The 27,367-nt window shown below is 32.2% G+C and overlaps 1 protein-coding gene across 6 annotated transcripts in view; it reads left to right on the plus strand.

Moving 5' to 3' along the window:
- The window catches only part of LOC134692870 (probable beta-tubulin polyglutamylase), a 130,763-nt gene that overhangs the window by 19,486 nt on the left and 83,910 nt on the right, over window positions 1–27,367 (plus strand). For 5 of the 6 annotated variants that reach the window (XM_063553485.1, XM_063553480.1, XM_063553481.1 and 2 more), the window contains 3 exons: window positions 15,378–15,528; window positions 17,338–17,544; window positions 22,678–22,867. In XM_063553485.1, coding sequence (XP_063409555.1) covers window positions 15,378–15,528; window positions 17,338–17,544; window positions 22,678–22,867 — 548 coding nt within the window. Of the gene's footprint in view, window positions 1–5,036; window positions 5,058–15,377; window positions 15,529–17,337; window positions 17,545–22,677; window positions 22,868–27,367 lie in introns of those variants that run through there. The other variant, XM_063553486.1, reaches the window with a different exon arrangement.

Consider the following 27,367-nt stretch of genomic DNA (forward strand, 5'->3'; position numbering starts at 1 on the left):
AGGGTAGGCAATAAACAAAAGGGGTGGTCAAGTTAAAGAAAACACACTGTGCATGTGACCATTAAATACAAGGGTAGGCAATTAACAAAAGGGGTGGTCAAGTTAAAGAAAACACACTGTGCATGTGACCATTAAATACAAGGGTAGGAAATTAACAAAAGGGGTGGTCAAGTTAAAGAAAACACACTGTGCATGTGACCATTAAACACAAGCGTAGGGAATTAACAAAAGGGGTGGTCAAGTTAAAGAAAACACACTGTGCATGTGACCATTAAACACAAGGGTAGGTAATTAACAAAAGGGGTGGTCAAGTTAAAGAAAACACACTGTGCATGTGACCATTAAACACAAGGGTAGGCAATAAACAAAAGGGGTGGTCAAGTTAAAGAAAACACACTGTGCATGTGACCATTAAATACAAGGGTAGGCAATTAACAAAAGGGGTGGTCAAGTTAAAGAAAACACACTGTGCATGTGACCATTAAACACAAGGGTAGGCAATTAACAAAAGGGGTGGTCAAGTTAAAGAAAACACACTGTGCATGTGACCATTAAACACAAGGGTAGGCTATAAACAAAAGGGGTGGTCAAGTTAAAGAAAACACACTGTGCATGTGACCATTAAACACAAGGGTAGGCAATTAACAAAAGGGGTGGTCAAGTTAAAGAAAACACACTGTGCATGTGACCATTAAACACAAGCGTAGGGAATTAACAAAAGGGGTGGTCAAGTTAAAGAAAACACACTGTGCATGTGACCATTAAACACAAGGGTAGGTAATTAACAAAAGGGGTGGTCAAGTTAAAGAAAACACACTGTGCATGTGACCATTAAACACAAGGGTAGGCAATAAACAAAAGGGGTGGTCAAGTTAAAGAAAACACACTGTGCATGTGACCATTAAATACAAGGGTAGGCAATTAACAAAAGGGGTGGTCAAGTTAAAGAAAACACACTGTGCATGTGACCATTAAACACAAGGGTAGGCAATTAACAAAAGGGGTGGTCAAGTTAAAGAAAACACACTGTGCATGTGACCATTAAACACAAGGGTAGGCTATAAACAAAAGGGGTGGTCAAGTTAAAGAAAACACACTATGCATGTGACCATTAAACACAAGCGTAGGGAATTAACAAAAGGGGTGGTCAAGTTAAAGAAAACACACTGTGCATGTGACCATTAAACACAAGGGTAGGCTATAAACAAAAGGGGTGGTCAAGTTAAAGAAAACACACTGTGCATGTGACCATTTAATACAAGGGTAGGCAATTAACAAAAGGGGTGGTCAAGTTAAAGAAAACACACTGTGCATGTGACCATTAAACACAAGGGTAGGCAATAAACAAAAGGGGTGGTCAAGTTAAAGAAAACACACTGTGCATGTGACCATTAAATACAAGGGTAGGCAATTAACAAAAGGGGTGGTCAAGTTAAAGAAAACACACTGTGCATGTGTCACATGTTAATGTTTAAGTCCTTGCTTTATGGCAATATCACAAAATGGATAATGAGACAGCAAACCAACAAGAAAAGGGGTGTGGTCAAGATAATAATCAAATGATGGTCTGTTCAACCTCAAGTTGAGCTTTTAATTGCCCAAACAAAGCCCACAGAGAATATAAAAGCATTAATAAAATATGAACTCCAAGTTGTATTAAAACAAAAAGGGGGGATAAAACCTTACAGAATCAAACGTGTCAGGCTAGTGAATTGTTGGATGTCTTTTAAATGTCAGTTTTTTTCATGATCGTTGTTAACTTGACAATTGTAATATTACAAACTAAAAGTCTGTCAATTGCTCCTTCACATAGAAGAATGTAATCAATGGGAAGAGAATTTATCTCTTGTTAAGCTGGATATTTGTGATCGATTTAACATTTCTGCACTTGTAAACTACATTGTAATGTCAAATCAGTGTATAAAGGTCACTCTGTAGACTAGAGAGAACTGACCTTATAGGACAGGAGACCTTTTGAATTGTCAGGTCCAAACTAAAGGTATATTACCACAGGGCCTGAGTGGTCAGCTATGGGACAAGAATAAAAATTGACCAGTCTCCTGAAAAAACAGCTTACATAAATAGAGACGAATTTATATTCCGCTTTGAGAATTCCTGATGAAGGTAAATCCAGAAAATTTTGTTGAAGCATTTATGACACATGTAAATGTGTAAGGTCACACTTGAAAATATTTTAGTTTGGGCAAATCCTATCCAAGGGTAGATATAATGGCTAGTAGGTAGGTAGGCATTTTCTTCTTTTTTATTTCAACAAAGAGAAATTGAAGATGTTTTTAAGTTGGAGAGTGATGCTGATATGTTAAAAAAAAAATCAAATCAAGGCAATAAAAGATCTAGAGTAGGCAGCTATTTTGTGGGTAGGTAGGGTTAGGGCAAACATACATATTTTTTTATGGCCTAACCAGATTTGAATGAAGTGTATGTTTCTTCCTTGTGAGACAGTGTCACTTCTGTGTACGACTTTCATTACTGTGTGTATATTGTTCTCCTTGTGAGACAGTGTCACTGCTGTGTGTGACTTTCATTATGTGTATGTTGTTCTCCTTGTGAGACAGTGTCACTTCTGTGTGTCACTTTCATTATGTGTATGTTCTCCTTGTGAGACAGTGTCACTTCTGTGTGTGACTTTCATTACTGTGTGTATATTGTTCTCCTTGTGAGACAGTGTCACTTCTGTGTGTGACTTTCATTATTTGTATATTGTTCTCCTTGTGAGACAGTGTCACTTCTGTGTGTGACTTTCATTATGTGTATGTTGTTCTCCTTGTGAGACAGTGTCACCTCTGTGTGTGACTTTCATTATGTGTATATTGTTCTCCTTGTGAGACAGTGTCACTTCTGTGTGTGACTTTCATTATGTGTATGTTGTTGTTCTCCTTGTGAGACAGTGTCACTTCTGTGTGTGACTTTCATTACTGTGTGTATATTGTTCTCCATGTGAGACAGTGTCACTTCTGTGTGTGACTTTCATTATATGTATATTGTTCTCCATGTGAGACAGTGTCACTTCTGTGTGTGACTTTCATTATATGTATATTGTTCTCCATGTGAGACAGTGTCACTTCTGTGTGTGACTTTCATTACTGTGTGTATATTGTTCTCCTTGTGAGACAGTGTCACTTCTATGTGTGACTTTCATTTTGTTTATATTGTTCTCCATGTGAGACAGTGTCACTTCTATGTGTGACTTTCATTATGTGTGTATGTTGTTCTCCTTGTGAGACAGTGTCACTTCTGTGTGTGACTTTCATTATATGTATATTGTTCTCCTTGTGAGACAGTGTCACTTCTATGTGTGACTTTCATTATGTGTGTATGTTGTTCTCCTTGTGAGACAGTGTCACTTCTGTGTGTGACTTTCATTATGTGTGTATGTTGTTCTCCTTGTGAGACAGTGTCACTTCTGACAGTGTGTGACTTTCATTACCATGTGTATATTGTTCTCCTTGTGAGACAGTGTCACTTCTATGTGTGACTTTCATTATGTGTGTATGTTGTTCTCCTTGTGAGACAGTGTCACTTCTATGTGTCACTTTCATTACTGTGTGTATATTGTTCACCTTGTGAGACAGTGTCACTTCTGTGTGTGACTTTCATTACCATTTAGCTTTAATTTATAATTAATAATTAATAGCAGGTAAATTTTACATTCAGTTAATAGTGACCTTCATATGAGTGGTTTACCACAAAGAAAATTAATTCACAAGAAATACATTAAAATTTTAAAAGTGCAAACATCTGCTTGCATTATACCAAATGTCATAACATCAAAATGCAAACAATTGAAATGGTGGTAGCCTACATTTGTAAAGTTTGCAGTGCAATTTAGGAACTATACAAATCCCTATATTTTTTTCAGCATGGTTTTAATTTTTTTAAAAGTAAGGTTAACATCTTTGGTTCAATACATAAACATTGATTGTACATTTATATATATCAACTTATTTCCTTGATAACTGTGGTCCTGTAGTGCTGCCTGGTCCCCCTGGGGTCATGGGTTGGAACACTGGCTGTGATAAAACCAAGACGTCCCTTGATTATATATATGAGTACCCAACAGCAAAGAATATTACCCTTGGAGACTGGTAATTGAACCAAAAAACAGAAAATATTGTTACTCTTGATAACTGGTATCAACATTGAGACAACAGCAAATATTGTTACCCTTGATAACTGGTACCTGCACCAAACAAAGTCAATTGTTTACCCTTTAATGACTGGTACCTGACCTGCATGAAACAACAGAAAAGAATATTACTCTTGATAACTGGTACCTGCACCAAACAAAGTCAATTGTTTACCCTTTAATGACTGGTACCTGACCTGCATGAAACAACAGAAAAGAATATTACTCTTGATAACTGGTACCAGCACCAAACAATGTCAAATGTTTACCCTTTAATGACTGGTACCTGCTTTTAACAACAGCAAAGAATATTACCCTTGATAACTGGTACCTGCACCAAATAACATCAATTGTGTACCCTGTAATGACTGGTACCTGCACCAAACAACAGCAAAGAATATTACCCTTGATAACTGGTACCTGCACCAAACAACGTCAATTGTGTACCCTGTAATGACTTGTGCCTGCACAAACAACAGCAAAGAATATTACCCTTGATAACTGGTTCCTGCACCAAACAACGTCAATTGTGTACCCTGTAATGACTGGTACCTGCACCAAACAACAGCAAAGAATATTACCTTTTATAAGTTTATTGTTGATACCAGAAGTGAGACAAAGGAACACTCAAAATTTTACACATGTTATTTTTATAATAAATATTCATTATGATTTTGCAAATGTTTTAAGCTTTTATAATTTGTACCAGAATAATTAGAAATTCAGAATACTAAATCAAATTCATGTCTGATCTTGATCTCTTCCAGCTGCTTATGAACCATGTGACCTTGTGCTGAAATGACGTTGATTTGATGTTGGTCTGTTGATTTGACAAATGAATGAAGGGGTCCTCATTCAACAGCTGGTAGCAGCTTGATTAGAATGCTTTAGCAATGGATATCAAAACTAGGTGAAGTCATCTGATATGAACAGCTTTTTAGAAAAGCTACTGCTTTAACTATTGTGGGGCTCATTTTTGTTGTTGATTTCATGGTTAAATGTGAACCAATAATTTAATTGTTTTGAATGAAATACAAATTTCCTGTTGTCTTAAATTAAGTTATATATGCAGACTTTGGAGCCAAACCAAATCCACTAAAAATAGTACCAAAGTATTAAAATTTCTCTGCAAATCCATAAAAATGTTAAACAAAAAACAATAAAATAAATTCACAGGTGATTGAAATAGATCTTGATAAATTTTCTTTACCAGCTAAAAATTACAAAGCCCAGAAAGTAGATGAATCCCTGTATATAAGAATACAATTAACCCATTTCCTCCTTAATGACGCCTTTTGACGCCACCCCTTTTACTCCATAATGACGCCTTTTTACAAGCTGAAAGTATTAAAATTGTGGTGAAAAAAATCAAGTTGTAAAACAATTATAAAATTAAAAAAAAATGTATGATTGAGTTTTGATTTAAACATTGTTGAACAGAAGAATTTATATAGATCCTACCATAAAATGAAATATAAGATGTGGGTAAACCTATTAAGGAAGACCTTTAGCTAGCCTGTCTAGACGGTCAATAAAATTACATAAGTCAATCAGATATCATCTATTCTCTTTGTCTGGAACATACAGTCATTGATATAGGGATCTGGTATAAGGTAACACTTGTATGACATTTCTATCTATTTTTTACTATTTATAGGTATGCAAGTTAGGTGGATTGAACCATTTTACTTGAACTTGAACGACTAGTATTTGTTGGCAAAAAAGTGAAAAAATTGTTAGAGTATTGGCCCATTTATTAATGCTGCAGAAAAATGCTTTCATTGCGTACTAGAAATTTTATTAGTAAATTGTGACAAACTTGTAGGTCTACCTTTATATTCAGGCCCAAAGAAAATTGAGAAGGATTTCCAACCTTACATCAATCCCAATTTTGATATCGAGCCAGGAATTATCTGTAATTGCATACATTTATGTTTGGTTAGATGGAATATTATGATCATTATCTTTTTCGAAATTTATGGATATGTTCCAATACTCTTAACCACAATCCCTTCTTCTTTTCCCCAAATGTGACCTACTGACTTATCACCATGTCCGTCCTTGTGTGAACAACACAACAGGTGCCATATGTGGAGCAGGATCTGTTTACCGGCTTCTGGGGCACCTGAAATCACTCTTTTTTGGTGAGCTTATTTTTGCTCGATGTTTCTTTGTTATATTTTGTTTACATACTGTTTAAGTGTCTTTTCCATTTATTTTTTCGTTGTTTGCCCCATGGTCTTATGATCTTATCAGTTTGTTTTTGTCTTTGAGTTTGAATGTCCCTTTGTCTTTTGCTCTATGGTGGCACTGAAAGGAAGTTATAGTTCAAGAATTGAGTTAAATAGAGACCAGCTAGGACTGATAATTTAGATTTTGCCAATAAAAAAGGGGGGGAACTGATAATTTAGATTGTCATAAATAGAAAAAGGGAGAGAACTAATAAGTTAGATCTCAAGTGCCAAATGAAAAGGGAAGAAAACTGATAATTTAGATCTCAAAAGCCAAATAAAAAGGGGAGAGAACTGATAATTGAGATCTCAAATGCCAATAAAAAGGGGAGAGAACTGATAATTGAGATCTCAAACGCCAATTAAAAGGGGAGAGAACTGATAATTTAGATCTCAAGCACCAAATAAAAAGGGGAGAGAACTGATAATTTAGATCTCAAGCATCAAATAAAAAGGGGAGAGCACTGATAATTTAGATCTCAAGCGCCTTAAATACAAAGGGGAGAGAACAAATAATTTGGATTGTGCCAAATAAAAAACCTCTATGTACAAAGAACAACTAGAAATAAGTAAGAGATGTCAAACTGATTCTATGATTGATGAAAATTTAGATAAAAGAACAATTTTATTTAATTCCTGAAAAGTCTTTTTATCTTTTATTTGGCCTTCTCTTACTTTTCCAATTCATCATTGATAAAATTGTATCCTCAAGTTATCTATGACGAATTTATTCATCTCTGATTGAGGATAGGCCTTGTTTTACCCAAGAAGAACAGTCACCTTTAAAATTGAACTTAGAGTGGTGTTACTCTTGTTTTTTCAATGGTCGGGCTGTTGTCTCTTTTACACATTCCCCATTTCCATTCTCAATTTTATTACTGTTTATATTGGACATGAATTGAAAGTTTAGCATAGTCTGCAGGTACCTGTTTGCTGAGTTCAAACACTCTATGTGATTTTTGGTGAAGTTATTTGATAATTTAAATTCCTGCATGGTCTTCAATAAATGAAGGCTAAAAATATTTCAAATGAAAATTTAAATAGTAATTTTAGGTTCTCAAATCAAACTATTCTATAGCCTAGAACATAATAAAATTGATATTTAATTTTGGCGAAATTGACTTTATTGTACCCAATTTCGATTGAAATTGACAGGATGAAATAAACTAGTAATAAATACTTCCAATTCATATTTCATTGTAAGCTAGGAAATTGACAAAGTTGTACTGAAATTTATTTGAATTAGCTGAAATATTGAGATGAAATATACCAGTAATGAAATACTTGAAATTCATATTTCATTGTGAAGAAATTGATAAAGTTGTACGGAAATTTTATAGGAATTGACGTGAAATATAGAGCTGAAATATATGAGTATAATAAAATACTTCTAATTCATATTTCATCTTGAAAAAATTGACAAAATTGCACTGAAATTTTATTGTAATTGACTTGAAATATACGTGTAATAAAATACTCATACTTCAATTCGATTTTCATTTGGAAGAAATGGACAAACATGTACAGAAATTTTATTGGAATTGACGTGAAATATACGTGTAATATAATACTTATTGGTAGAAAGCTGTCCTTTGATTTACAATATGAAAAAACACGCTGATAAGTCCATTATCAGATTAACGCTTTTCTATTCCACCCACTGAGTACTTTATTAAAAATATTGCTTCTTCAAGAGAATTAAATTGCTTTTCGATTGTATGACACTTTCATTTAATATGGACACTGCCGCTTGTTTGATGTTACAGAACGCGAATTTCAAATGTTGATTGATGAATCTATTTCTCTGCTAAAGTGGTAGTAGACTTCTGGACTAGAACTGAATTTTTATTGACTAGTTGTGCAATGAATTTCTATCAATATTCAAATTTGTGTATGTTTTAAATAAAGGCTAGTCTATCAAAAAAATAAGTCAGGTTTGATGGCTATTTGAAATCTCAATTAACTATTCAGAATAAAAAATTTGACCTAGTCAATAACCGTGTGAAAATTTGCATAACATTAATTTTTTTTAATCGAAAACATCAGAATACAATGATATTTATTATTGATCATTCAATATTTATTATCATTCAAAAATTATAAGAAATGTCAATGCTATAATTTTTACTGCCTGTATTTTTCGTTCATTGTCTCTTAAAGAAAAAACAATGGACAAATCGTCTGATTGTGTTGTGTTTTTTTCATTCTGTGAATAATTTTTTACATTATATACAGGTTTAATATGCGCATGTGACAAAAGAATGATGTATACTTATTGACTACCTAGCTTTCATGTTATATAAAATTTTACGTTTTTATTGTCGTTTGTGATGAATGGAAATTTCATGAAGATTTTTGTAACTATGTCATTGACGTAAAAAAACATGTTAATTTTAAATATGTGTCACAATAGTATTGAGGCATTTATAGAAATTTTCGGTCGTAATGTAAATGAGATTTGTTTGTACCTTAATGTTACACATTTGTCATTTGAAGGCCACTAGTTTACACAACTGCGGTAGATTGGACTGTTTTCAGCATATTTGATGAAGTTTGGAAACTTAAATAGAAATCCATTTAGAAGTGTTGATAATCTAGATGCTAGTTGACTGGCCTTCAATTAAAAGTATTTTTTTTTTAAATTGATTACTGATGAAAACATAAAAAAGGGGGGATTTGCCTGTTTGCTTGTTTTAGAGATATGAATAATAAAAATAAGAATTCATGGTGGAAAAAAAATGTTTGATTTTGTCTGTATGGAAAGAAAGTATTGTTATACTATATATCAAGACTTTATTATAATTTCCACACTCCTAGAATGAGGGCTCAATTGCATTCTCCCTTGTCCTCTTGTTATTGTGATCCTCCATTGAATATTTCTTTGACTTTTCTGGTAGTTATTAGTTGCTTTATGGTTCATCATATGGCAGAGTGGTCTGGGAAGATGCACTACTGTATCATTAGCCAATCAAAACTGAGGGTGAGTTTGAATCCTACACCTGGTAGGTGCACTTGACTCAAATCTTAATTGATTGTTACAGCTTTACTACTGAAGGTCAGTGGTTCTCTTTGGGCTACTACCTCCAACTATAAAAAAAGATTTGTCTAGACACTCCAACCTAAATATATATGAATGTCAGGAATGCTTAAAACTGTAGAAATATTAGGGACCATAATGACCAACAGGACATAAAAATAGTTTAATTAGCAAATGCATAGTTAAAGGGGGTTAAACATGTTAAAAGGAAAGACTTGCCTATCCAAATTAATATCAGGTCAACTTTGCATGAAGGAGTCTGAAGGGTTGTTTCTTTATAATATATTCATCATGCAGCAAAAAAAAAAGAAAAAAATAAATTAAAATCATGTCAATAATTAAGCACTTTAAACAGATTTAAATTGTCAAATTAAGAAATGCACTTGTTTAACTCCCACATAAAGGTTTTTTCCAAAAAGTTGGACAAAGTTTATCTACCTTTTGACATGACAGAGTCGCCCAAATTGTCTGTGTGTCAAATGTCAATTTAATATGACTGAAAAAATACATACCTCAAAATAGACATCCTGTTTTCAAAATAGGATTAAAGATAAATGACTTAAGTTGGACTACATGATAAAATTTGATCCCTAAATTTATGAAATTTTGACAGCTCAATTAAGAAAAAATGCAGGCTTTTCATGAAATTGAAATTGAGTATTTAAAGGACTAATGAATGAAGGGAGATTTTGATTTGATGTTTTTTGATGATACAGAAGCCCAACAATATGGATGGAAAAATGGCAAAAAATAGCATTTAGCTACTGTATGCTACTGTCTTGCACAATTGACAATGTCCTTGATAAAATTGAGTAATATTGTAACTTCTAAATAGACTCTGAAATAGAAGATATCGAAAGTTATTATTCTTACAACATTAAAACGGAACAGTGTGTCTGTCACACCAAGCCCAAAGAAGAAATATTAGAAGATAAACAAAAGTCCAGAAGACAAGTTGAGAGTGTGTGAATGCTAAAGATACCCTGCCTGCTTGTTCGGTGACCTATAGTTGTTAATGTCTGTGTCATTTTGGTCTTTTGTGGATAGTTGTCTCATTGGCAATCATACCACATCTTCCTTTTTTATAAGGTTTATGTGTTTGAATATCCCTTTGTTATAATCTTTCCCCTCTCTTTTACATTTTGCCAGATTTTAGTATAAATTTGTTTTCTCCCTCTTCAAATATGGGAGCTACATGTAAGGATGGATTAGTTAGTCAGATCTGCTCAAAGTAAAAGAAATGGAATCAAATTTTATTTAAATGTAGTTTTGGCATTTAACTACAAGTCCAGTAGCCAAAACTGCCTTTCAAAATTGATTTTGGGCATGAATGACCATTTTTGCAGGCCAATTTTTGTAATGTTGGACTCCTGAGACCAGTAGATTTGAAAGCATGTCATGAAGATTGCAAGGCTTATGATTTTGAATTTTTCTGTGGTATATCTAATTTGCCTCTTATCTACATATTGTTAGATTAAGCATAGATTTAAAGTCTGAATTTTTTCATGACGTTTGCAGTTCTGGTATAAATCGCATACCAATTTGGTCTACATGATTTGAAAGTGAATTTAAAATTTTTCATTTTCTCGCTCAATAAAACAGTCGTTTTGTTCCTATATCACACATAAAATCTTGTATTTCGTTCCGTTTGCATGACTTCTATTCACAATTTACACCATTAATGCAATAAAATATGCGATATGTACTTAAAGAAAAAGTTCTGAAAGAAGTGAGAAGAATTAATATTCTGTAGGTGTCAAAACCTTGTTCAATGTGTCTAAAAATGAATCTACTTAACGTAAGAAATGTGCAGAATTTTTTTTAAGTCATCAGCTTTCTTGATGATTTTCAATGACCGTTTTGAACTTTTGATCCTCTTTTAATGGGATTTAATTTGAGATCCAATCGGATCAGAGCATTACCCACCCTGTGATGTATCCATGGCAACCTTTAATAAATGAATTCAGGTAAATTGATTTTTTGCACAGTTCGCCAGAGCAGAAAATAAAAGCCATTGATACCGAGATGTTTAAGTCTACCCTGGGTTATTATATCTCAGGTCCTTGATTAGAAAATATATGGTTAGTAAACCAAGCACATCATTTAATCTGATGAGCACTTGCAAGGGTCTGAATGGGGTAAAAAAAAAAAATAGGTATTAGAAAAAGGAGGACGGAGATAAATCAGTTATACATAATATAAAAAGTAGATATTACTAAAAAATAGAGGATACTAGACAAAAGAGGTTATACAATATCTTAAAGTTGTTTATAAACTTCTGTGTTATCTTGCCTCTGGAAAGTTTAATTGTTGGCATTCATAATACATCTTAATTTTTATGGCACCATTTAGGGGCATTATGATTTTCAGTCTGTATGTCCATTAATTGTTCATTAATTCTTTTGTCCATTTGTTCTTTTAAAAATTCTTTCGTCAGTTCGTTCAGAAAACACAAATGAAAGTTTCTCTTACAGACCCTCACTTATAAATCATCTGAGAGATAATTCATAATTCACTACAAGTGATATTTATCCATAAAAGGCCTGGCTGATTAATCACTGGGATTCACTTTATGAAAATAGCCACATGAAAGATACATCTGAATACATTTCATCTAAAAATAACTCCAGGGGGACATAACATTACCATCTGATTAATTGCATCCTATGTATGTTTCACCTCATGTAAATAAATGACCTAGGTCTTGTAAAAATATATAAGTAGTAGATCCATATGAAGAAGGTCCTTGGCCATTCACGGTCAGTTGAAGTAAATGACCTTGGTCTTGTAAATATATATTTGGTACATCATTTCGAAGAAGGTCCTTGGCCTCTGGTTCATATTTTTAGGCCCTTGGTGCATAAAAGGTTGCAGTGGAAAATGTTTATGATTTAAATATTAACCTTAAACTGTTGAGTACCAAAAAATGTACAGGTATCTTTTATACGAACCATTAAGTACAACTAATTTCAAGTAGGAAGTTATAGTTATATTTTCTCTCTTTTATCTATCCATATCATAAAAGATGTAAAAAGATGTGGTATGATCATGAGTGCCAATGAAACAACTCGATCTTCAAAACAGAGTCTAATGGCTCACACCAAACAGCAAGCTATAAAGGGCCCAAACAGGACTAGTGTTAAATTACAAGCACATAAAACCAATGTTCTAACCTTCATGAAAAACAAAGAAACACTGAACAGGTTCCTGACTTGTATATATGTATATGTGATGGCATGTTTTAAAACTTGAGATTTTTACATACATACATGTATGTGATTAAATATTTAGGATGTTATTTGTGATTCAATTGGCATGGATGCATGTGGCATTCAACTTTTTTCAATTTAGCTTTTTGCAGTCCTAACTATTAATTGTAAACCAGGGATTAATTTTTAGCATTCCTCAGACTGAAAAACACATTTAGCTGATTAGTAAATCTAATGTATAACACAAAACGTGGTGCAGACTCTTTCAGAAGCTTTTTTTTTTACCTGATAGGCAAAAATGCATACTGCATTTATGGCTTCATCAATCTTCAAAGAAATTTGCATGAACATTTTTATCCATTTATTCTGAAGGGAAATATTACATTTTGCCATCCATAACAGTTTTTAACACTTTCTAGATTGGTTTCTTACAATCATTGAAAGGTCTGTTGGTTCATATTTTGTTCGTTAATGAACTTATATAGAAAAACTTAATTAGAGTTCTTAAGAAACCAAAGTATAGAATCTTAGTCTGTACAGTGCAATTTTATTGAATAAGGTTATATTTAAATTACATTTTATCTCGAAGCTTTAATTAGGGTGTGCTATTAGCTTCTTATCAAAATTGTTAATTTGATTTTGACAGATTTTTCGCAAATCAAGAAAATTTAAGCATCAGTTTGTAAGGTTTTCTATTGACAAACATTTTATTATTTTTTTTTTAACGTTTAATTTGACCTTAATAAAAGCATTAGCTGTTTAATTCTGTAAATTTCAAAGTTTATTTGAGTGAGGGCTTTTGAATATCTGTTGCCATGCAATTGAATGTTTACTTAGATACTCATGTCCATACACAGAAACCACTGTCATGATTATTGACATTTATGGAAAGCCGTGAAATACATGGGGAAAGTGACCAGAGATAGAACACACCAAGTTGTTTGATTTACCTTCAGTTCAGATATTGGCGATCTCAAGTGCCCCAATATTTACTAAATTATCGTCCGATTGGATGTGTAAACAAACATTGTAGTCCCATGGTTGTTCAATGTTTTTCATATGAGGGTCTTCACAGGGGGTATACAGAAAAGAAAAGAGGGGGTCAATTAGGGGGTATACAGAATAGAGAAGAGGGGGTCATATATGGGGTATACAGAATAAAGAAGAGTGGGCCGTTTTTACAAAAAATTTGCCCAAAGTAGTAAAGAATAGAGATAAATTAGGCAATGATAAGAAAGAATAGAGAATAAAGGGTGCTAAAATATAAAGAATTGAGAAAAATGACCCCATAAAAATAAGGAATACAGAAATAAAGAATCCCCAATCAGGACCCTCTGATATCAAATTTGTTTGGAAATAATCTCCATGTCTCTTGTGTCAACATTGAAATCTCCACATATGTTAATATTCTAGTAATTACACAAAGTTGTTTGTTTGGACATTGTTTGACCAGTGTTCTCAAGTAGCTTCCATATTACTTCAACATTGATTATATTCTTAATGAATAGGAGAAAGAGTTTAATTTGTAGTTAAAGTTGAAAACTTGATATTTCTTGTTTCAAAATTTGAAATGTGAGAAGTGTAACATTTAAATTGAGAATATAAGTAGGGGTATGCAATTTGTGTTGCTACAGCTGAGTAGAAGAAATTGATGCTGTTATTGATAAATTGATTAATCCTGATTTACAAACAAAATGAGAAAGCTGTAGCTTGTTATGGCATTAGAAATAAACTGCTTCACTGAGCACATCTGAATATGCCCTCAGAGGTCCAACCCTGAACAGTTAGGGCATAAATGGACACAATATCTATACATGCTTTATGACATAAATTGGCCCTAGCAGAATCTTTTAAAGGGTCTGGACCATGGAACTTATACCAATTTATAACCCTTGCTTTATTTTGAAAAGACTTGTCTCAGCACTAGGTCACCATCAGATGGCCAAGGATGTCATGACTAAGCATGTCCGTTCATAAACAGGATTAAATGATTTAATATCCAAAATAAATAATATTGTTATTGTGACCCTTGTTTGCTTAAATATAATTAAATTAGACTGAAGTTTGATAACTATTTGCGTACAAACTTTATCAATGAGTTTATTTACAGTACTTTACAGGTCGAGTAGATTGATCATGTCATTTCTGTAAAAAATCAGGAATTTGAAGTGGAGCTATGTTTGAATAACATTGGAGGTGGTCTTTGACCGTTTCCAACCAAAAGCAAACATGTGTTACTCCTTTTACTACTGTAGTCATACATGTCAATGAATATTCATGCTTTTGTTTTGTGTATCGTAGTCTTTGTTTTTTTGGTTTTTTTTTAATTTTTCAGTTGAAAGCATTGCTGTTTTAGTGATGTAAAAATTTAACCTCCCAAAAAATCTGTTATTCTTGTAAGAAATATGTTATTGAAATGATCATTACTTTCATAAATCAGCTTCCTTGTATTGACTATACTGGTTTAACATTTTCAGTTCCACTGCACCAAATTTGCTCAAAACAGCTTAAATTTAAAAAAAACACACAAGCATTTGATACAAATGATATATTCTTCAGATTGTATCAAACACATTTGAATAAAACTGTCTTGAAGTTCTGGTGGTTCTTTGCAGACTGGGTTTTGCTCATTATTGAAGGCTGTACAGTTACTTATAGTTGCTAACTTGTAAGTCATTTAGTGTCTTGTAGGTAGATTTTAAGAAAGAAGTTTTTAATTTGTCTTTATGCATTCTGGTCAACGTTTATTTTAGAAAGAGATTGCAAAACAGAAAAGAGTACGAAGAGCAAGGCGGAGAAGACAGAAAAATCCAAAGTTTCAAGAAGAGCTACGACAAAAATTCATCAACCAAGCAAAGAAATACTTTGGCATTCCTTATGCTAGAAAATATTGGTCTAAAGATAGTAAGTTAATTAGATATGCTTAAGAAGCTAATTGAAAAAAAGAGATATGATGTATCTATTAATGGCACAGCAAAAATCACAAAAAATATATAGCAAAAAAAAAACTGTTTTTATTTCCGTTTTTCATCTCAAAGTCACAATGAGGCCTTCAACACAGAGTAAATGATAATCACAAATATCTTCTTTGCAAAAGGATTTGTATAGACTTTGTAAGATATAGCATTACCAAATCAGGCCTGTTAAGAAAAAAAAGAACTTACTGGAAAGTAGTACAAGTTCTGGTCTGGTTTTATTGTTTTTTGTTATGGTTGCTCATTTGTTCCAAAGCCTTCTTTATTTTATCAATTTTAAGGTAATAAGAATCTATTTATTTCAAACAAAAAAGAAGGGAGCACTTTTTTTGGGGGTAAACTTGGAAAAAAAAAAGAAGTAAAAACCCACAGATAGACACCATTAAATTTTAATGGCTTTTATTTTAAGGCATAAAAAATCTTTTATAAATTTCTTCCATTAAGGAAATGGGTTTAGAAGATGATATAAACAAAGTACAGACAAACTTCAAAGGAAGATAACTAGACTTCCTCTTAGAGAATTTCAACTACAAAATTGGCAACGTGTGAAACTTACAAGATTTCGCAATTAACAATTAGGATTAATTTGTATTTATTGAAGGTTTTTAAAGTATTTATGTCAATATATCTCAATTAGTTGACATTTTTGATCATTAATAATGATATATATTAGAAAACGTGTGGATAACAATTAACTGGGATCAAATTTATTTGAGGATAGATTAAGTAGTGGTGATTTATTTGTGAAATTAAAATATTTTTTTTTTATCTAATGAAGTTCTCAGCGGTTCATCAGTTCTTGATCATTGAGCAATGATTAAAACCTTTTAATTTATAAACTTTTAAAAGGAATATACTCAGCTTGTGAAAATTGAAAACTTGAAACCTACTTATTATTTGACCCCCAAGGTACAATGTCCTATTAACCAAAATGAAATAATGTGTGTTAAATGCATGAATTAACCAGATATATGAAATAAGATGTGGTATGATTGTCAATGACACAACTCTCCTCCAGAGATTAAAAGATGAAGAAGTTAAGATATTAAAACGGCTCTTAATTTTGGATATCTTGGCCTCTTTTGACAAAAATGAGACTAAAATTGATTGTAATGTTCTGAAATGATCAGGACAAGTTTTTTTTTACTCATTTAAATTTTTTTCATGAATTGAGTCACAGTGTGAATCAGTCTCTGAATCAGACAATCTATAGCTAAATAGTCATTTTCCACATCCATCTTTTCACATGTTCTGCCTTTTCAGAAAATGATGTTAAAAGTTAAACTAAAGTTGGGTCCTACCTTCAATTTACACATTAGTATGAAAATATTCTATAATTTCACATGTGTGAGAAAATTAATAACATCATGAGAAGTAATGATCAAATGGGCCAGTAAATAAGGTGATATGTGTCAAAATTACCAAAGGGACATTAAAACTCATAAGTCAAAAATAAAAGGACAATGCCATGGCTTGAAAAGAAAAAGACAAACAACAGTACACAAAACACAAGTTACAACATAGAAAACTGAACACTGAGCAACACAAACACCTACAAAAAATTGGGGTGATCTCATGTGCCCCAGAGAGGAGGATAAACAGATCCTGCAGCAAATGTGGCACCAGTCAAAAAAAGAGCATGAACTTATCTGACGAACCAAATTTGATAATTTATAACAGAAAGTTTTAAGCAAAAAATTAAAGAAATGAAAAATGAATTAACAAATTATATTTTCAGCGGATGAGTACAGTTCCAAACTATTTCTAGACTGCTGTGGTTTGGTTAGACAAGTGGTACGAGACTTAGCCAAAGACTTTGGCTTTGTTATAGGACCATGGAACCAGGCCTACATGTTCGACACACTGCCACATATAATAGAATCAGAGAAAGATATGAAGCCTGGAGACCTTGTGTTTATGTCAGGGACCTATACTAATCCTAAATGTAAGTATGTCCTCCCATTGGGGATTCCCTTTAGTAAGTGGAAAGGGTGACAGACAACTGAATGTCCAGTTTGGATCCCCTGTGGTTAAAAGGGAAGGGGTAGGATCGGCTTGGATATTTAAAAGTAAAGTATAGAAATATGCTGGGAACTGATTGTAACCCTAAAATTATCAAGGGGTCATGTGAAAAATGTTGTGGAAACAAAATATTGTAGAGTTTAGGAAAGATATGAAAACAGGAGATCGTGTATTATCCCGTGATACTTTCTTTTGTATGCTAAATTAATATTAAAAAAAATGAGAATCTCCAAGGTATGAAGGGTGGGGACATACAACTGTAGAGTTTGATAAGGTAAAGGGTGATTACATTGTCAGTTGAAATATCTTGATCTTGATATCTTTGAAACAATTGTTCTTCAACTTTTGAAGATTTAATTATGGGGTGTAAGTAGACCTGGTTATTTTCTATCTTGATTTTTTCTCTCATTTTTTCACTTTTTGGAATTTCTATTTATTCAAAGTCGTATGTTAAGCCATTTAAATAAAACTAAATGAATTGCAAAATTTGAATGATCTATGCGACAGCTTATGAGGATTATTAATAATTGTCAAAAATACAATTTGAATATTTCATCATTTTAGCTGTCAAAATGGCAGAAATCTGTAATACAAGACATTGTTTATTCTCTGTAGCTGAATTGTTTATTATGCTGTATCTTGCCCTACGGAGCGCAATGTAATTCAACATGGATGAAATTAGGTCAAACATGCATGTGTTTCAATGGGTTAAATTCAGCGAAAGAGAATTTTAAACCTAATTATATAAGCATTTATTTAATGTTACCACACACAAAGAACCAAGGGATTATTAAGTTAAAAAGTCACCAAAAATTCTTTGTACAGCGGTATATATGTAAACACATATGAACAAATTTGAATTTAAAAATTTCAATGGTGGTTAAAATACAATTGGATAGAGAAATAAGTCAAGTAGAGATTATTTCTCCGGCGAACATTTTTTAGAAATGAAATGAAGTCTGTTCCTATTTTAGATTTATTTGTGACATATGTTGCAGATACATAAAAAAATGAGGTATAGATTTAGATTTACTCAAACAATTTAAGTTTTGAAACAGACATCCTCACATGAACTATTTTAAGTATTATATATAGGGCAACTGGCTACTCCTTTGCTTTAGTATTACTTTAGTCTATATATAGAAATGATGGTTTTTCAGACAGATCTCTGGGATCTTTGAAAATTGCTTCCACAAAAATTAGTTTACGAAAAATACAAAATAAAGAAATGAGTTTGATAGATTGTTATTTCCATATTTAAAAATTTATGAAACATTTTTGGAGTAAATTAAAGATCAGCCAACAATTAAAGATTAGTCCCAGTTTTTGGTTGGGTTTCTGTTGCTTAGTCATGTGTTTTCTATGTTGTGTATTGTATACTGTTTGTATTTTGATTTTTTTTTTATATTTTCCATTGCATTGTCAGTTTGTTTTCAAAAGAGGGACGGAAGATACCAGAGGGAGAGTCAAACTCATAGATAGAAAACAAACTGACAACGCCATGGCTAAAAATGAAAAAGACAAACAAACAAACAATCGTGCTCATGACACAACATAGAAAACTAAAGACTAACGCACACGAACCCTTCAACTTGATATCTTTCCTCTCTCTTTTAAAACCTTTAAAACAGCAAATGGTTCACAATGACTTTTTTATTGACTACTTAGATAATTATTTTTGTTGACTTCTTTGTCTAACTATGTCATTCATAACTTAAAACATTCAAATGACATCCAGATTACGAGATTAGAACTAACCCAAAACAAACCTATTATGTTTACACATTAAATTAATTTTGGGAAACATCACCTCTATTCTTAGTGCATATTTATTTTGGATTGTCATACTTATAATTAATGTCGTCCACATTTAGGTTCATGGTAACTCATTTGTTTAATGAACACATGTCTTGACCCGTTACTGGTGACAAATTTATATGTTGTTATGATAGGGAATGGATAAAAGGAAGATGGTATTGATGGAGTAGGAAAAATGATAAAAGGAAGATGATAGGAAAGGGGCAAGGGATATGAAAAAAGAAAGATGATTTATAAGGTGAATTGGAAATAATAGAAAGAAGATGATGATATTTTAATGGGAGATTTTAAAGAAGGGTCTCAATGTCTATTTTTATTTCCCTACCTTGAGTAACAAGGCATCAAGTGTTACCGTTGATAGTCCTACTTCAGTCTGTCCCACTTTATTTTTCTGTTTTCACGTTTTAACTGAAGTTTGTCTTGTGCATATTTTGAGAAACTCACACACATTGAAAGAAAGAAAACTTGCAGACAAAGTTGAATTAGACAGTGAGTCAATAACCATCCTAGAGTTATGCCCCTTTTTAAATTGGAGATTTGCAAAGCTGGAGTGTGGTCTAGCAGGTCCTTGGAAACATTGATATTTTAATTGTTTTACAATTCTTCACTTTTCCCAGCCTTTAGGTATATTTGATAAACTTACCTTAAAAATTAACAGCATATAAACCTCAAGTCTTAAATTTTTTTTTTGAAGGCTAAAGTATGAAATATGTTGGTTTTCTGATGATAAACCATAAGATACTCTATTAAAGACCACCTTATAGCCTTCAACAATGAGAAAACAAGATCGTTAAGAAAAGACCACCTTTAACCTCTTTCAACAATGAAAAAACCCATATCTTAAAGTTGTCTGTTAAAGGCACTGACAAACTTTATAGAGAAAACCAAAAGTATAGTAGTTGATTTCATGTTCTCCTTGGGAATTTTGCCCACCTGTAAATCTTGTCAATAGGAAATATTACATGTAACATACAATAATGATAAAACAAAGGATTTCGTCATCTAACATACAAATATGTAACACCTGCATGTATAACTATAAAAACAGGATATTTGTTCAAGCTGTTTCATAAATGATGATTTATCAAGCTTCTTCAAAAGCCATGATAACCTTAGGCCAAAAAAGGTAATATATATGTTTTGGTCTAAGCTTATTAAGTTCAAAATAGAGGAGCACAGCTCGTTCTTCTTAGTATTTAGAAAGTTTTTAATACCATAGGCCAATTGAGAAAAACTAATACTGTAGTTGTAAAATTGATGTCCTTCTTGGGAATTTAGCCTTTTACAATAAAAAAAACTCATTCTATTTAGTCCTTTCTTAAAGGCACTGACAAACACAATAGAGAAAACTAAATGTACTGTAGTTAATGTCATATCAGGATATATATCAGAATTTAGCCTTTCTGTATAGAGGAGATATTACATGTAACATACACGTGTAATGGCCATTTGATAACACAAATGATTTTGTCAGCTTACACATAAATATGTAACACCTGCTTGTATAACCATAAAAACAAGATATTTGTTCAAGCTGTTTCATTCAATTATGAGTTATCAAGCTTCTTCAAAAGGAATTATAATTATAGACCAAAAAAGGGAATAAAAATTGAGAATGGAAATGGGGAATGTTTTAAGAGACAACAACCCGACCGTAGAAAAAAACAACAGCAGAAGGTCACCAACAGGTCTTCAATGTAGCGAGAAATTCCCACACCCGGAGGCGTCCTTCAGCTAGTCCCTAAACAAATATATACTTGTTCAGTGATAATGAACGCTATACTAATTTCCAAATTGTACGCAAGAAACTAAAATTAAAATAATACTAGACTGACAAAGGCCAGAGACTCCTGACTTGGGACAGGCGCAAAAATGTGGCGGGGTTAAACATGTTTGTGAGATCTCAACCCTCCCCCTATACCTCTAGCCAATGTAAACAAAGTAAACGCATAACAATACGTGTTAGTGTCCTAGCTAGTCAATAACAATATATGTTAGTGTCCTAGCTAGTCAATAACAATATATGTTAGTGTCCTAGTTAGTCAATAACAATATATGTTAGTGTCCTAGCTAGTCAATAACAATATATGTTAGTGTCCTAGCTAGTCAATAACAATATATGTTAGTGTCCTAGCTAGTCAATAACAATATATGTTAGTGTCCTAGCTAGTCAATAACAATATATGTTAGTGTCCTAGTTAGTCAATAACAATATATGTTAGTGTCCTAGCTAGTCAATAACAATATATGTTAGTGTCCTAGCTAGTCAATAACAATATATGTTAGTGTCCTAGCTAGTCAATAACAATATATGTTAGTGTCCTAGCTAGTCAATAACAATATATGTTAGTGTCCTAGTTGGTGCAAAATAAAGGGGCACAGCATGTACTCAGAGTCCAGCCAGTACAGGATTTGTTGTTTAAAGCACACAGTTTGTACTCTTTGAGTACTAAAAAAGTAAACAATACCTTAGGTCAATTAAGAAAACCAAAAGTAGTTAGTTAAAAATCATGTCCTACTTGTTAAATTCGCCCACCTATAAAGAGGTAATATAACATGTAGCTTGTACATGTACTTGGGAATTTTGCCCACCTGCTAATAGGAAATATTACATGTAACATATATGTGTAATGGCCATTTTATAAAACAAATGATTTTGTCATCTAACATATAAATATGTAACACCTGCTTGTATTACTATTATAACAAGATATTTGTTCAAGCTGTTTCGTACATCAATGATTTATCAAGCAACTTGAAAAGCAATGATAAGTTGGGCCTAAAAAAGGAATATTTATTAGTGTCATGGCTTTTAGTCCAAAATATAAAGCTCAGCTCCCTTCTGCTCTTTCGGTGCTCCTCTCTGTTGTTAAAATTCTATTCGAGGCAATTTTTGTGTTTTATGAAGAAGAATAAATATTTTACGATGCAAATTAGAAATTTTGACTTCTGTTAAAGCTTTCACTGCACTAAAATACATTAATATCAGCAGAGGTTGACCTGGTTGTCCAACACTATACTGGTGCCACTTTGGCAAATTACAGGCAGATCATTCAAGTGCACCTGAGATCACCCCAGGTTTTTGCTGGGGTTTGTGTATATTTTATGTTGTCTGTCTTTTGTTAGTTTTAGTTTTTGCCATGACATGGTCTGTCTGTTATGAATTATGATTATGAATATAGGATGTTAAATTTAACTCCTGTATAATGTTATAAAGATATTTTTTATATTTTTTCAGCCACAAACCAGAAGCATTTCATGACCCATGTAGAAATCTGGCTAGGACATGGACCCAAGACTATTGGTGCTCGATGGAATAATGGCAAGGTCCAGATCTGGGACCACTACAAATTTGAGGCTAAAAGTTTCAGCAATACAGTTTACCACTTCAGGTCTATAGACACATGGTTAAAAGGAATCTGTAAAAGGTGGGTACATTGATGATGGAGAACAGTTTGGGGGAATAGAGGTCAATTACCTGTTCTAAATTATCTGCAGGAGAACCATAGTTCTTATGAATTTTTTGAAAATTTAAGGCGGGGGGACCTAAAAAAAAAAAAAAAAGAATACAGACCACAAGAGCTAATGTTCCACAGCTACTTTTAAATTAGATGTTTTATACTTTCATGATGGAGTTTGTGTTGAAATAAATTATTGAAATTTACTTTAAACAAAAGAAGGTTGTGGCAACGTCAATTAACAAGATTGTATTTATTAGTCAGTATTTGTCAGCATCCGTTGTTTTCATTAAGACATTGAATTGTATGGCACATAACTATAGTTGTCTTGTCATAACTTCCTGACGTTAAAACATTTAATGGCAATAAATATTTGTCTCTTCATCATAACTCATTACCGTTAATCAAATATCAACCACAGACTTCAGTGGCCTAGTCTTTATTAAAATGTTAACAAGCCTTAAGATGTTATTTTTATGTACAAGGTACATGAAGCTGATGATGCTGTAAAAGAAATTTATTTATGATCGTTTATGTATATGATGCATAGCTAATGAAGATTTGGTATTGATTATAAAAGATCAAAGGAATGGTGCATTTGATTAAATTAAAGATATGTTTGATTTCTCACTATATCTTAATGAAGCCGGACCTTTTGAACTTGCAGTCTTGATGTGGATATTAGTTTTCTTTTGTTAGTGATTAGAATGGACAATTTTGTGTTAAACCTCTTATGAATATTATTTCCTGCCTTTATTCTTTGGTTAAAATTTTCTTTGATGAAATTTAAGATGAAGGTAGATTCTGTTCTATGAAATCTCAATTTAAATTCAATGGAAAAATATTAGATATTAGGCCTTTCTTATCCAGAAAATATAAGGACATATTTTTTCTTACATTTGGACAAGAGAATTGTATTTTAATTTACAAATAAGAATTTCATTTTACACTTAAGAGCCATTATTTTTAATACCGTGCTTGCAATGCGCTGTAATGTTTTGGATACCTATTTGTAAATCTGTATTGAAAATAATGTACTGTCTATAATACTATATTCTTAGGCTTTGTTTACTTTGATGAAATTTTATACTGTAGATTTTAATTTTTGAAATCTGAATTTGAATTCAATGGAAATTATAAGGAAAAGATTTTTGTTGACATTTGGAATAAGAAAAATAGTATTTGAATTACATAAAAGATCTTTACATTTGTTCATCTTTTTTTTGTATGACCTAGTGATTTCCTTGGTTTTTCTTATACGATCAGGTACATGTAGTTCAGGAATTCACAGTGTTTTGGATCTTGTTTTTGATTTCTATGCCCCATTTATGGGCATTTTTTTTCTGGTCTGTGCCTCCGTTCATGTGTTTGTCCGTCTGACCGGCTTCAGGTTAAAGTTTTTGGTCGAGGTAGTTCCTGACGAAGTTTAAGTCCAATCAACTTGGAACTAAGTACACATGTTCCTAATGATGTGATCTTTCTAATTTTATTGCCAGATTAGAGATTTCCCCTCTTTTTCATGGTCCATTGAACTGAGAAAATGATAGTGCCGAAGGGCATCTGTGTACTATAGACATATTGTTGTCTCAGAATATTTCGAATACAATCAATGTTTTGTTATATTCCTATTTTGGGTCTTCTGGTTATCGGGACTGCCTCACACAATTTATACATTAAGGTCAGAAAACGTTGAACATGTTTTAGCTATTGTCAATATATGAGTTGTCGTCTGCCAGTGCAAAAGCATGGAGATGAAATAAAGATTGATTTAAACAACGTAAAGTTTATTCGTCGCTCGTTGCTTGTGCTTGCCATAGTCCCCCAGCCAAGTACACGATAGTTTATCTATATTTTGAAGCAAAATAAACAAATCTGTCCATATCATTTATTATGCTATAGCTCCAGATAAAATAATTGAATACAAATGCCCAACCCATGATTAATTAAAAACAAATCTACGGCTGCCATCATTGGCTTCTGAATTTACAATGCCTTGCTAAAAAACAAAACAAAAAAACAATAGTACAAAAAAACCCAAAAGATTGAGCAACAAAAAGCTGCAACGTTAACCCAACCAAACTACTTTTGTATTGATTTTGGAGGATATGTTTCAGAACACCCATCATGTAATTTTTCTGGTCTAAATATTATTTTTCTTGTTTTGTAAAATGTGAATTAGAGGAGACATAAAGAGTACTTCCCTTTATCAAAGGACATTTTTGTAGTAAATGATCCTCAAAGGTGGTTTTTGTCAAACATGATCCTATTAAAAGTACTTGGGGTTTTGTTTCAAGGATGAAAAATGTTTGCCGATTCTGAGGCATTGATCCTATTATAAAAGACTAATTAATCAGTTGATGGCAAAATATAATTACCTAGTCGTGAGATAAAGATAAGTTTGATAAATGTCCAAATGTCATTTTTGATGCAGCAGAAAAAGCATCTTTCCATTGGAAAAATTATGATAAATTACCAGTATTTATAGGCTCTCTATCTTTAATTTAAAAAAAACTATAAGATGGCTCTTATTATTACTTTATCATGGCTACTACTTGAGATCTTACATTATGTCCCATAGAAGAGTGAAAAGTATGGATCCTAGTAGTCTTTTTTAAAATGTTCATCAGTTTCTAAACAGAATATGCATGTCATCTCTATAATGAAGTAGAAATCCCTAGTTACCTCCTGATTATTGAAACAGAACCAATTTATTTTGATAGATTTTTCTCCATTATAGGTTGGAAAGGTATATATATGTTATTTCTGATCAATAACTCTAATCTATGCTGGAGCTTCATTAGGATTCTAGGACCGATCGGAGATTGGTCACAGTTCACCGATCATGGTCTTTATCTACTTTATCTTTGTTCTCCATTTTCTAGGTTGATTAAGTTTATCGTGGATAATGCACGTTTGGTATTCACAAATTACGATTTTATTTGTCTTCCGATGATGTTTCATTTATATACCTTGGTTACGACCTTTAATGTTAACATTCTCATCCTTTGATCTGGTTTATCCAATTATCAGTCAGAGAATAAAAAATGGGTTCCGTAATCTTTTTTTAGAAAGTGTTGAAAATGACAATGAATGCATCAATTATTAAAAAAAACGCCTGTGTTTGTACTGTTGACTTTTCATCTTTATAATCTACTGATTTTATGAAAAAAAAGGGGGGGGGAGTGAAGAAATTGTTAATTTCATTATCTATTTTTAGACCATGTTTGTGAGCACTTGAATCAATTAACAAAACACCTCTGTATTATTGATATTTAATCCTTTTCATCATTTATAGTATGAAAAAAAAATGTATTTTTAAAGAGTGTGTTTGTTGTGACAATGATTAAAAAACGCCCATTCTTTGTTGGTTGCTTTTGACTGTTTCATCAAAATATTTTTAGTGAGGGTAAAAAAAACACACTATCATATCCTTTTTTATACCCTGTTTGTTGTGACACTAATTTACATGAATAAGCAATCATTGAAAAAAGTCACCCTGCTTTTCTCACAACTGTTTTCTTTTTTCCTCTTTGATGTATAAGTTTATCAGTGATAGTACCATGAAAAAGATTTTTAAATCTATTTCTTTTCCATGTTTGATTGAATTTAATTTCAACACTTATTTAAAAAAATTACTCTGTTGTACTGCTATTTCTCCTCATTTTGATCTGCTGATCTCATCAGAGATATGTTGTTTATTTTTAGAGGTTTGTTGTGACAATGAATAACATAAATAAGGAACGTTAATTACATCAATTACTCTATTTGTACTGACTACTATTGAAAGTGCCAAGAAATAGATCTCTTTATCTATTTTTAGACCACAGTTTGTTGTGACAATTATTAAAAAAACCTACTGTACTTTGGACTTTTCATTCTCATAGAAAACTTTTGTATATAGTCTTTTTGATCCATTAATCTTGTATGTATTAATGAGAGAGTATGAAAAGTTATTCTGTAATGGCCTGTTTAAATAACAATGACTTAGTATGAATATGCAACTTGCATCAATTAATTTTTGAACTTTCATCAATTATTAAAAAAACTCCCATCTGTATTGACTTTATTTTTATTCTCTTGATCTGTTAATCTAATATTTATCGTTGAATATATGCAAAATATATTTTGTATACTATTGGTTTTTTTTTTGTGACAATGAAATTATGTGAAAAGGGAATTTGCATAAAAAGCCTAAGCTGTATGATGTCCTAACTACTTTTGACTGTTTCATCTTTTTCATCTATTTTTATCCTTTATTATATGCCCAAAAAATTGACGATCAACTTTTAGACATGTTTTTTTTGTGACATACATATGCATGAATAAGAAGCTAATTTTATAAATTATTAAAAATTGACTCTGTTGTTCTAGATACTGTGTACGTTTTCTACCTTTTAATAAAACATTAGGCGAGATTGCAGAGATTTCATCATTCATTTGTGTTGCGGTGTTTGTTTTGACGATTGTATC

The sequence above is a fragment of the Mytilus trossulus genome, chromosome 12 (genome assembly GCF_036588685.1).
Source record: "Mytilus trossulus isolate FHL-02 chromosome 12, PNRI_Mtr1.1.1.hap1, whole genome shotgun sequence".
NCBI classification, from domain to species: Eukaryota; Metazoa; Mollusca; class Bivalvia; order Mytilida; family Mytilidae; genus Mytilus; species Mytilus trossulus.